This window comes from Colossoma macropomum, unplaced genomic scaffold, assembly GCF_904425465.1.
Source record: "Colossoma macropomum unplaced genomic scaffold, Colossoma_macropomum, whole genome shotgun sequence".
NCBI classification, from domain to species: domain Eukaryota; kingdom Metazoa; phylum Chordata; class Actinopteri; order Characiformes; family Serrasalmidae; genus Colossoma; species Colossoma macropomum.
In genome coordinates, this window is record NW_023494802.1 from 8,221,253 (window position 1) to 8,233,479 (window position 12,227).

General features: G+C 43.2%; 1 protein-coding gene across 10 annotated transcripts in view; it reads left to right on the forward strand.

Annotated features, from left to right (window-relative positions):
- huwe1 (HECT, UBA and WWE domain containing E3 ubiquitin protein ligase 1) overlaps nt 1-11,750 on the forward strand; it is a 45,122-nt gene extending 33,372 nt beyond the window's left edge. For 8 of the 10 annotated variants that reach the window (XM_036591928.1, XM_036591936.1, XM_036591932.1 and 5 more), the window contains 17 exons: nt 2,027-2,708; nt 2,949-3,040; nt 3,190-3,346; nt 3,520-3,652; nt 3,788-3,990; nt 4,297-4,568; nt 5,269-5,371; nt 5,815-5,964; nt 6,049-6,294; nt 6,394-6,511; nt 6,712-6,852; nt 7,631-7,918; nt 8,056-8,161; nt 9,149-9,266; nt 9,426-9,607; nt 9,823-10,013; nt 10,840-10,942. In XM_036591928.1, the coding sequence (XP_036447821.1) occupies nt 2,027-2,708; nt 2,949-3,040; nt 3,190-3,346; nt 3,520-3,652; nt 3,788-3,990; nt 4,297-4,568; nt 5,269-5,371; nt 5,815-5,964; nt 6,049-6,294; nt 6,394-6,511; nt 6,712-6,852; nt 7,631-7,918; nt 8,056-8,161; nt 9,149-9,266; nt 9,426-9,607; nt 9,823-10,013; nt 10,840-10,942 (3,285 nt within the window). Of the gene's footprint in view, nt 1-2,026; nt 2,709-2,948; nt 3,041-3,189; nt 3,347-3,519; nt 3,653-3,787; nt 3,991-4,296; nt 4,569-5,268; nt 5,372-5,814; nt 5,965-6,048; nt 6,295-6,393; nt 6,512-6,711; nt 6,853-7,630; nt 7,919-8,055; nt 8,162-9,148; nt 9,267-9,425; nt 9,608-9,822; nt 10,014-10,839 lie in introns of all 10 variants that reach the window. The other 2 variants (XM_036591929.1, XM_036591938.1) reach the window with 2 other exon arrangements.
- The last annotated feature ends 477 nt before the right edge of the window (nt 11,751-12,227 follow it).

A 12,227-nucleotide genomic window follows, 5' to 3' on the forward strand; every position in this document is an offset into this window, starting at 1 on the left:
CTATGACAGATTATTGCAGTGTGAATGACGTGTTGTATCAACATTTGTCTGAATGTTCATACGTCATTTACTTTTTTAAAAGCACTATGTAATGCTTTATACACAGTACGCTACAGTGAAGAATAGAGACAATATGGTTTCAGTTTCATGGGACATTTTTTTTTTTTTCCCTCAGATGGAAATCTGAGTGTGATTGAACTTAGATTACTATAAGTTAAACAGACAAAAGCATAACAGTTACATTATTTAAATAAACCATTAATAATACGTAGGTTATTGTAGTAATAGTAGTAGTACTAGCACTAGTCATAGTGGTGATGATGATGATGATGATATTGGCTAGCTTTTGTTTTATGACTAAATTAATTTTTCTGAAGAGATGTGCTTATATTTGCAGGAAAGAAAAAAAACCCAGAAATTTTACAACTCCGTTTTTTTAAACGGACGCTGTGCAAAATGGAAATAAAAACAGAATGCTGTAATATGCAAATCATTCAAACCCTGCATTTAATTGAAAATAGTACAAAGATAACATATCAGATGTTGAAACTGAGAAATTATTGTTTTCTGAAAAGTATATGCCCATTTTTGAATTTGATGCCACCAACACATTTCGAAAAAGTTGGGACAGGGGCAACAAAAGACTGGTAAAGTTGTGTAATGCTGGGGGAACACCCTGTGGCAACAGGTCAGTAACATGACTGGATATTTACTTTCAGAAGTAAAGATGAGGAGGGCCTTACTATTCTGTAAAAGATTGTGCAGGCAAATAGTGCGAAAGAACAATGTTTCCCAGTACAAAATATAATTAAAAGATTAAAAATTCTGAGAAATCTCTGTATGCAAAGGACAAGGCCGAAAACCAGTGTTGGTTAGCCGTGATCATCAGGCCGTTAGGCAGCACTGCATTAAAAACAAATATGACTGATTTTCATTGCACACTACTTTGGCTCAGAAACACTTTGAAAACCATTGTCTGTGAACACAGATTGTTGCTGCATTCATGAATGTGAGTTAAAACTCTACCATTCAAAGAAGAAACCATATATAAACAGTATCCAGAAATACTACTGCCTTCTCTGAGCCCGAGCTCATTTAAAATAGACTGAGGCAAAGTGGAAAACTGTCCTGTGGTCCGACGAATCAACTTTGGAAATTCTTTTTGGAATCACGTCCTCTGGGCTGAACACCACACGGCTTGTTAACAGTGGACAGTTCAAAAGCCAGCATCCATGATGGTACAGGGGTGCATTAGTGCACATGTTGAAGGCATCATTAATGCTGAATGCTGGATACAGTTTTTGGGGCAACATATGCTGTCATCCAGACTTCTTTTTCAGAGAAGGCCTTGCTTATTTCAGCAAGATAATGCCAAACCTCATTCTGCCTGTATTACAGCAGCATGGCTCTACAGTAAATTAATTAGGGTGCTAAACAGGCCTGCCTGCAGTCCAGATTTGTCACCCAGTGAAAACATTTGCCGCATTATGAAACAAAAATACGACAAAGGAGACCTTGAAATGTTGAGCAGCTGAAATCCTACATCAAACAAGAATGGAAAAACATTTCACTTTAAAAACTGCAGCAATTGTTCGTCTCAGTTCCCAAATGCTTACAGTGTGGTGTTAAAAGAAGAGGCAACACAGTGGTAAACGTGTCCTGTCCCAACTTTTTTGGAACGAGTTGCTGGCATCAAATTCAAAATGGGCATCTATTTTTTAAAAAAAAAATTTCTCACTTTTAAAATTTTATATGTCTTTGTAATATTTTCAATTAAATATGGGGTTTATGTGGTTTGCACATCATTGCGTTCCATTTTTATTTGCATTTTGCACAACATCACAACTTGTTTGGGCAAGGGGTTGTTAAAGGAACGTTAGAATTTGTTTGGAAGAATCCCAAGTTTGAGTTGGGGGAAAGAGTTCATGTTCAATTCATGTCTGGGGTGTGGGTGTAATTGAAATTTGTTTGTTTGTTTGTTTTTATTTATTTATTTATTTATTTTACCACCATCCCTCCTCTGTAGGTGTTCCCTAGCCACTTCACACAACAGCGCTGTAAGGACCCCCAGTCATCTTCCTCCTCTGAGCTGGACTCTCGCCTGTGTGGCAGCTCTGCTTCTGCAACTGGAGGAAGCTGCAGGCCAGGCAGTGCCAGCCAGAACAACCCCTCTGGCACTCCCAGCACCCCTTCCTCCACCCACAACTCCCTCAGCTCCTGTTCAGTCACCCCGCAGTCCCTGGGCATCTCCACTGATTTCTGGGACCTACTGGTGAAGCTGGACAACATGAATGTCAGTCGTAAAGGCAAGGCCTCCATGAAGACTGTGCCTCTGGGGGCATCTGCAGAGGGCGAGGGGGCCCAGTTAAGTCTAGAAGCCTCACCGTTAGGCCAGCTGATGAACATGCTGTCGCACCCAGTGATCCGTCGCAGCTCCCTGCTTACCGAAAAGCTCCTGCGACTACTCTCTCTCATCTCCATCGCCCTGCCTGACAACAAGGCTACAGAGGTGCCAGCTGGCCACCCTGTGCCTCAGGCCCCCACTGCTGTCCCTGCAGCCCCCACTGCCCAGGCCACTGCTGGGGCAGGGGGTACAGCAGGTACCCAGAGCACAGCTGTTGGGACAGTCGTGGCACAATCTCAGCCAGTCTCCGCTGCTACTGCTGCAGCCACCACCACGTCTACTGTAGCTACAGGCACCACTGCTGGTAGGGAGCTGAAAGTTTGTAGTCTTGATGTATTTTATAAATGACTTAATACTGACACTGAACATGCTCTGGAAAGCCTGAAGTGAGTGCAGCACTGCATCTTTTGTATGTTATTTATACAGGCATTGTGTTTAATTGCTCAAAACATTATTTTGATGTAGGTGCTCATAATACGTATTATGAAATGTGATGTGATAACCAAGGTAATGCATAATGAATGCAACCGTGTTACTGATGCAGGCAAACAGAAGGCAGCAGTGAGCAGCACAGACAGTGATACCAAGTTGGCCTCCACTGGACTAACAGAAAAACAGCTGCAGCTCTCTGTAGAGGTGTGTAACATTTTACACATGCACATACATAATCGTTGTGTCTGGTTTGCCAGATCCCTCTGACCCAGCAACTACAAGGTGATTAGGAGACCCTTTGTTTTGTGTGTGTGTGTGTGTGTGTGTGTGTGTGTGTGTGTGTTCTCCACCAGGTGCTGACATCCCACTCATGTTCAGAGGAGGGCTTGGAGGACGCGGCTAACATACTTCTGCAGTTGTCCAGAGGGGACAGCCAGACCCGGGACACTGTGCTCAGACTGCTGCTCAGCGGGGCCCGCCACCTCGGCTACACGCTCTGCAAACAAATTGGTCAGCAAATCACTACTTTTCAATGGAATTTTTACATGTAATTTTGTTTCCATATTTATTTTTTCTGTTACCTGTTATCTCATGTTTGTTGTTTGTTTGTTTGTTGGGTGTGTGTGTGTGTGTGTGTGTGTGTGTGTGTGTGTGTGTGTGTGTGTGTGTGTGTGGCTTTATAGGCACTTTACTGGCGGAGTTGCGGGAGTATAACCTGGAGCAGCAGCGGAGAGCACGGGCAGATGCCCAGTCTCCAGAAGCCGCTCATGAGGACCCCTCCCTCACCGCTCGCCTCAAGGGCACGATGACCAGCAGGTGAGCATCGCTGATTGTTCCTCTACTTTGTGGAACAAAACAATATTTTCCTTTACTTGATAAAAGTAGCCACGTTGTAGTGTTCACCATGTATCAGTCAGTTCTGTGTTACTGACGGTCTTCCTTTCCCTGCAGGTTTGACGGCTCAGAAAGTGTGGTGATTGTGGCAGCTCAGAAGCGTACTCTGGGTGGCCGAGAACTCCAGCTGCCTTGCATGAGCTCTCTCACCTCCAAGACCTCCACGCAGAAGTTCTTCCTGCGAGTGTTGCAGGTCATCATCCAGCTGAGGGAGGACACACGTCGTGCCAACAAAAAGGCTAAGCAGACAGGAAGACTGAGTGAGTGAAAAGTTAGGGATGAGTATCTGTAGAATTTTATTAATATTACAACTGTTATCGATATTGCTAATCAAATCAGCATAAAATTGTAATCATCTTTATGATTTAGGTGAAAAAATTTTGGGTGACGTTTGTCAATACTTTTTAACTACGTTGATCTTGTCCATCTGATGGAACACTGAAGCAAATTTTGGACATCAGGAATACATATGTTAGATTTTACGTGTGACCGTTCCTGTAAGTGCTTAATCTGGTGTACAGTGGTGATCTGAACTTTTGTACTCTCTCTCTGCTCTGCTGCTGTAGGCTCCACCAGTCTGGGCTCTGCGAGCAGTATTCAGGCTGCTGTTCGCCAGCTGGAGGCTGAAGCAGATGCCATCATTCAGATGGTGAGAGAGGGACAACGGGCTCGCCGGCTTCAGCAGGCTCCCCCACCCTCTTCGTCCTCCTCCTCTTCCGCCGCTGCCGCCGCCGCTGCTGCTGCTGCTGTTGCTGCCGGATCGTCTGCAGCAGCTGGTCTTGCCCCAAGCGCTGCTGCAACCAACAACCCCCCCGCCGGTCCAGCCAGCTCTGCCACGGTTAGCATGGGCTGCACTGACAGCAAGCAGACTGCTACTTATATTACTGACCAGTGCCCACACACACTTGCACAGACTACTTGTATTACTGACTTAATGTGCCATAGTCATGACCATGCGGTGAATGGTTCAAAACTGAGTATACAAGTTTTTAAGAACTGACCTTGTTTACAAACCGTAACTGTTACACATTTGTTGCTTTTATGTAATACTGTTAATAACTATACGCACCAGTGATCATGTGCTTTGTGGTTAATCTCAATGATGGTGTGAGCCACCCAGACTAATATTTCTTACATTTCCACTGTACTTATTTGACACTGTTTTCCAAATTGGCCACCTGCACATACTTACGCTTCTTTTGTATCACAACCACCACTGTGTTCCATGTGGTTTCAGCACTGATTCACTGCATTGTTCTGCATTTAAAATTGACACACTGTTGTTTGTGCACATGGTATGGCTCAGTGTTATGAATTTGAATGTGGCTGTTTTGCTCAGTGCTTCAGCTCCCCTCCCAGCTCTTCTCCGATACTTGCCTTTGTTTGTAATGCATGGTGCTCTCTCTTCATTGTACTTTGAAGATGCTCTCCGTCATTTGAAGGAAAAAAAACTTCAGTCATTCCCTCGTTACACAAAGACTTTTTTGCAGATGTTGGTGTGAAATCTTACCTTGTCTCCTTTTACTCTCCTGGTTCAGTCGGAAGGACATTCTGTGGCAGAGCCTCCAGCAGCGCAGAGAGATGACTCTCCTATGGACGTGGACCAGCCCTCTCCTCTGGAGCAGGACCAGGCTCCTATTGGTGAGCTTCCACTGTACCGCAATGCTAGGCTTAAGGCCAGAGCATAAATTAGCCGAGAATGTTCTAGAGACCCCCACATAAGTATGGCACAACAGCCCAGCATTCCCTAACAAACCCAAATGCTGGGCTGTTGTGCCATACTTGTGTGAGAGTCTCTAGAACGTTCTCCCCTCATTTACACTGTTTTGGAATGTTCTCTCTAATTCATGGTCTCTGGTTATTACTACTCTGGAGCGGTACTAGTCCAGCTGCCAACAACAGAATGTTGCTGTTGTGGGAGAATAGCCCTTAGGCAGTATATGAGCAATGCCCATTTGTTCTGATGAGCTTTATAGTGCTATTCCATATAAAAACTAGCATTTCAGTTATTAAGACCTTTAAATGGTGATTGTTGGTTTATGAAGCCTTAAAGAGAATTGACAGAAATGTTTCTGTGTGTTCAGGTGAGGAGAGCAGCACTCAGCAGGAGCAGGAGGAAAGACTGCCTGAGTTGCCACTGCTGAGCGAGCAGCTCTTATTGGACGAACTATGGGACATGCTAGGGGAGTGTCTCAAAGAGCTGGAGGAGTCACATGACCAACATGCTGTTCTGGGTAATTGTGTATTACAGTCGATATTCCGTTGACTAAGTGATTAACGTACAATTGAATTTACATTTGTTTTGTGTGTTTTTAAAGTTCTCCAGCCTGCGGTGGAGGCCTTCTTTCTGGTGCATGCCACCGAGCGAGAGAGTAAGCCCCCAGTGCGGGACACTCGAGAGAGTCAGCTGTCGCACATCAAGGATGAGCCGCCTCCACTGTCTCCTGCCCCCCTCACCCCCGCCACCCCCTCCTCCTTGGACCCCTTCTTCTCCCGAGAGCCTTCCTCCATGCACATCTCTTCCAACCTGCCTCCAGACACACAGAAGTTTCTGCGCTTTGCTGGTGGGTTCAAAACACACGCCACAGGACTCTCAGAATTTTTTTACAATGTTAGAATGAACACTGCATATATGCTCTCTTATCTCCCTCCGTCTGAAACAGAGACTCACAGAACAGTGCTAAACCAGATCCTGCGCCAGTCCACCACTCACCTGGCAGATGGCCCCTTCGCTGTCCTTGTGGACTACATCCGCATTCTCGACTTTGATGTCAAGCGCAAGTAAGGCTTAACTGCCACATACTCTTTTGTTTGAGCTTTACCTATTGCTCCTGTTTTACACTTATTTTTACTCAGATTCTGTTCTTTAGTTTTTGCTATCTTTGTGCTTGTTAGGAGGATAGATTGCAGTGCTTTTTCTGTCCAGTGTGCTGAGGGTGTGTGTGCTGGGCTGAGAGCTGACTGGTATTTCTGTCTGTCAGGTATTTCCGTCAGGAGCTGGAACGCCTGGACGAGGGTCTGAGGAAGGAGGATATGGCTGTTCATGTGAGGAGAGACCACGTCTTCGAAGATTCGTACAGAGAACTGCACCGCAAGAGCCCAGAGGATATGAAGAACAGACTGTGAGTGACAGACACATAAATACACTGCTACAAGCTGCAAGCCAAAATCCACATGAAATCTAAGAGTGTGTTTTGTGTTAATATGTACACAAACAGATGCACACAATGGGTGTGCTTAAATGCACTCAGTAATCCAATCATAATCAGATTTCTGCCGCTATCCGATTATTTAAATGGTCGTGTAAAAACCATACACCAATCTAGAAATCCGATTAAGAAATCCGATAAAGAGGGCTGGATTTTAGCTCAGTAATCAGATTTCTCAGTGCGTGTATACTCGTACTCGGATTTCTATCAGATTTCTCAGTCTGCGCGTGCACAAGAACACAGTGGTAACAGATATAAGCAAGCAACGATGACACAAAATGGCAGCAAAACCAAACATGAAATAAAGGATTTAAATATTCTTCATGTTCTAAATGATGTGTTCATATTTTCAGTTAAAGTAGCACGATGTTTTTTTTTTAAAGCCATGGCACGAAGTTTGAGTTTTATGTTATGTTTATGTCTCGTCGTCTTCTGTGAGTTTATTGGCTGGTTGCAAAGCAGAAATCCGATTACTGCCTGACTCATATTATTAAGTGCATGTAAACGCACTCAATGACTTCAGCAAACATTTGAACAATAAAAACAAACAAAACAATTACAGTTAATGGATAAGCACTTTTTTTTTAAACCAAGAAAAATGACTAATACAAACTGCTAATGTTGCTTCTTTATGCCTCCATACTTATTTTGAGTACTTGTCACTCACACTGTCTCTCCCTGTGCTCTTCAGGTACATAGTGTTTGAAGGAGAGGAGGGGCAAGATGCTGGTGGCCTGTTAAGAGAGTGGTACATGATTATCTCCAGAGAGATGTTTAACCCCATGTACGCGCTATTCCGCACATCACCAGGAGACCGGGTCACCTACACAATCAACCCCTCCTCTCACTGCAATCCAAACCATCTCAGCTACTTCAAATTTGTGGGGCGGGTGGTGGCCAAGGCTGTCTACGACAACAGACTTCTGGAGTGCTACTTCACACGCAGCTTCTACAAACACATCCTCGGGAAGAGTGTTAGGTGAGTAACGGAATTACACTGAACTTCAGAGTAAATAAGAGACTTACAGTAGAGTCTGTTTTGATGCAGTTTTATTCTAAGACTGCGTGTGGTGTTGTCTTCTGACTAAACTCTTTTGTTAATGATGTTTCTCTCAGGTACACAGACATGGAGAGCGAGGATTATCCCTTCTTCCAGGGCTTGGTCTACTTGCTAGAGAATGATGTGTCCACCCTGGGCTACGAGCTGACATTCAGCACAGAGGTATAATAATAACAATTATGTCTTTATTTATAGAGCCCTTTTAATACTAGAGGCAGTTCAAAGTGCTTTAAAGACAGGTGATAAAACTTAGAAACAGTAAAATAGTAACAGTAATGGAATAAAATAAAACAGTAATAGAAGAAACTGAGTATTAATTTAAAATCATATGAGCAAATTTAATAAAGATAAATACTAAAAAGACTTAAGTAATTTTAAGTAAGCACTAAGTTTTCCGATGTTTCTTAAGTGTGCGCTGAGCTTTACTGTCTGGAAAAGGGTGGAATTGAGCTACGCAGTTTACAAGCATAATAATCAGAAGAGGCCTCTCCACGTTTTCTGTATTTTACGGGAGATATTTGCAGAAGGCCAGCATCTGCAGATCTAAGATCACATGTTGGAACATTGACAGATATTGTGCGATGTAAGCTTTGCTCGGTCATTTTGAGCCTTAAAAACTAGTAGCAGCACTTTAAAATCTATTCTAAAGATACAGGTAGCCAGTGCAGTTCTTTCTAAATGGGAGTAATGTATAGATACTACTTGCCTTTTTATGCCCTTATTATCCTCTATGCCTGTTGTTTTGTGATTGAGTTGTTTGATGCTATTTGTTGTCCATATGTTATGACATTCATAATAACCATGGCTGTCATCATGCTAAATATTAACGCTACTAATTATTTTAAATGCCATCTATGCATTTTCCTAGTATGACCCTCTGACACATCTGTAGTAGTGCAGGCAGAAGCCCAGCTGGTCTTATGCTTTGTCAGATACAGCTTGGTCAAATGCAGCTTTTCAATGACAATACTTTTGGTGTACTGTGCTGGACAGTGCTTTCGGGAGACCTATGAATAAATCAACAGGCAACAAACTAACGAAAGTGGAAAGCTGCAGTTTTTCGTAAAAGCCGTTAATTGCATAAAGCATATGCTAGCTGTATGATTTTAATCAATTGACCACCCTAATAAGAACCACTCTGTCTGTCAGGTCCAGGAGTTTGGTGTGTGTGAAGTGAGGGACCTGAAGCCCAATGGGGCCAACATCCTGGTGACTGAGGAGAACAAGAAAGAGTATGTGCATCTGGTGTGCCAGATGAAGATGACAGGTACAATTATACTGCATGAATATGCTTACATGGTACAAAGTATATTTTACAGAGGGTTTTTTTTTGTTGGTTTTTTTTTTTGGAGCAGAACAAGTGTAGAATTATATCTGTGATGTATTTTTATTTGTTTTAATGTGCCACTTTTATTGTATTCTGAAGGTGCGATTCGTAAACAGCTGGCAGCCTTTCTGGAGGGCTTTTATGAGATCATCCCCAAGAGGCTCATCTCCATCTTCACTGAGCAGGAACTGGAGCTGCTTATCTCGGGCCTGCCCACCATCGATATTGACGATCTCAAGGCCAACACAGAGTACCACAAGTACCAGTCCAGCTCTATCCAAGTACGTGCACGCAGATTCTAAGCAGTTTGAAATTTAAAACAATAAGAAATGAATTATAAGCTTATGCTTATTTATGCATGTCTGTTTACATTATTTTTTGGTTATTATTGCACACAGTTAACAGACATTCAGTTGGTTTCCCCTCTCACCAGCCATGTACTTTTATGCCTATGAAGAAGTGGTTTTGGTATTAATCTCTGTCCTTACCTGTGTAGATCCAGTGGTTCTGGCGTGCACTGCGCTCCTTTGACCAGGCTGACCGGGCCAAGTTCCTGCAGTTTGTGACGGGCACGTCCAAAGTGCCTCTGCAGGGTTTTGCTGCGCTAGAGGGCATGAATGGTATCCAGAAGTTCCAGATCCATCGTGATGACCGCTCCACTGACCGCCTGCCCTCTGCACACACTTGGTAAGCGCTTGCTGAAATGTATCCACATTACAGAACTACAACAAGTGAAAAATGTAATGCTATGACTATGTATGACCTTACCTGTCATTTTGGGCCAGGACCACATTTTGACATTGCTATAAAGAGAACTAGCTCAACATTTTGTTGACATCAGTGTTAGGTTTATACAACATTAGTCAAGATATGTTCATTGAAACATTTACTGTCCTCAAACTTGATGTCTTCATCCTGCAAGTGAAACTGTTGTTCACTGGGAGAGTTTTAGCCAGTTGTGGAAGGAGGGAACAGATGGAGACAGATGTGTAGGACAGTCAGCTGGGCTCTGAAATTAGAATTTTGCCTGTAATTTATTTGTTTTGTAAAATTATCTATTGCAGATACGTATTTTTTTAAGAAACAGAGAAAATAAGATGGATAATTGCAATAAGCAAAATTTTTAGGACTGTGATATGTCTTAAACCTTTTAAGTGGATGCTCATACATATCAAACATTCCCAAAATCTGTGTTATAAAACAATGATTGTCAGCCTGGAATCAAAGTGGTTGTTTTGAGAGCGGGGGGGTGGTACATAGACATGTTTTTGCTAATAATAAGTTGCGTGTATAAGCTATAACAGTGAGTGGCTACACAGGTGAAATCACGTGACAATCTTACTAACTCCAGGTCTGAAACATACTAGGAGCAGAAGCTTTAAACATTCTGTTGAACATTTTCTGCTTTCAGATATGCATGTGTTTTAACTGAATTCAGTAAATATTAATTATTGAATGTATTGAGCTCACTTTAGAGTGGGGGGTGTCTGACTGCTCTTTCTCCTCTCTACAGCTTTAACCAGCTGGATCTCCCAGCCTACGAGAGCTACGAGAAGTTGAGACACATGCTGCTGCTGGCCATTCAGGAATGCTCCGAGGGCTTCGGGCTGGCCTAGAGACTTTCCTAAACCCCCCCCCGCCCCCCCACACACACACCTGCACACAGTTACACACAGATGCACACACTGATTTAGACTTACATAATGTTAACTTATGACACACATGCATATTCACACTATCGTAGACATGGCCAAGACCTACTTGTTTCTAATCCATTTAAAGACAGACAGAGTTGGACGGCTGAGCGACAGACATAAGACAGACGTATTGACATTTGCCTACTACACACAAAGCCTCTCATTGACACACAGAACTGTATTTGGTATATTTGTGTGTCTCCCATCCCAATTAAAATGCAGACCCGAGAGACAATATGGAGGATTTGCGCGGACTAATATAAGAGACATTTTCTCCATTTAGTTTGTTTTCTCTGTACAGAAGGTTTGGGAGTTTATTATGTTTAATCCTTTTTTGTTCTTCTCTGGCTGTTAAAATAAGGAGAAGGTTGTTTGTGTGCGTGAACAGGATGGTTATAAAACCTTTGGGGGAAAATACGCTGATTGTCCTCTGTTGCTAATGTGTGACCTCACTAGCTTTGAAAATGGGGGACCCGGGGAGGGGTGGGGGAAGTTGAGTGAGAGTTTAGAGTTTTGATGAACTTGCAACCATGCAGGGACTTTTCAAAGGGTGACATTTTTAGGCAAATTTTGTGGTATTTTTGGGAAGGATCACACAGAAATTAGAGGAGGTAAAGGACTGAGCAGAACCACAGGCCTTCCGACATGTGGTTATCAGACTGCTGAAGCAGCCCCTCAGCAGCTAATCAGAGAATAAATTGCTACATAAATAAATGCATAAAACAGAGTCCGTTGTGTCGGCTAAAGTTGTTTCGACAAACATTCAGGAGGGTTTGCATCAGACATGTTAAGTCTCTCTGTGGCTGTGCCGTTTACAGCGGTGACTGGTGGAATCGGCACGGTCGCGTTGAGGTAACTGGGTTCAGACAGACTTGACGAAGCTGGGCGGGGGGTATGTATGTGTTCCTCTGGTGCTTCTGTGACTTCATCTCTGCCCTGTGGAGTACTGCTGCTCTGCTGATGTGCCCGATGAGACAATGGTGCAGTGAGGTCACATACACACAGAGGAGCTTCAAAGCATTAATCATGGTTAATGCACACCAGCACACTTGGGTTTACAGTGTGTAAGTGCAGCAGTCTAATTATTAAATAGTTTTTCTGTGAATCTTATGTCCATTGGCATCCAAAAAGAATGCCCACATGCATGTCACATACATGTATGCCTTTCATGACCACTGACAAACCTACTTAAAAAGGCTCATTC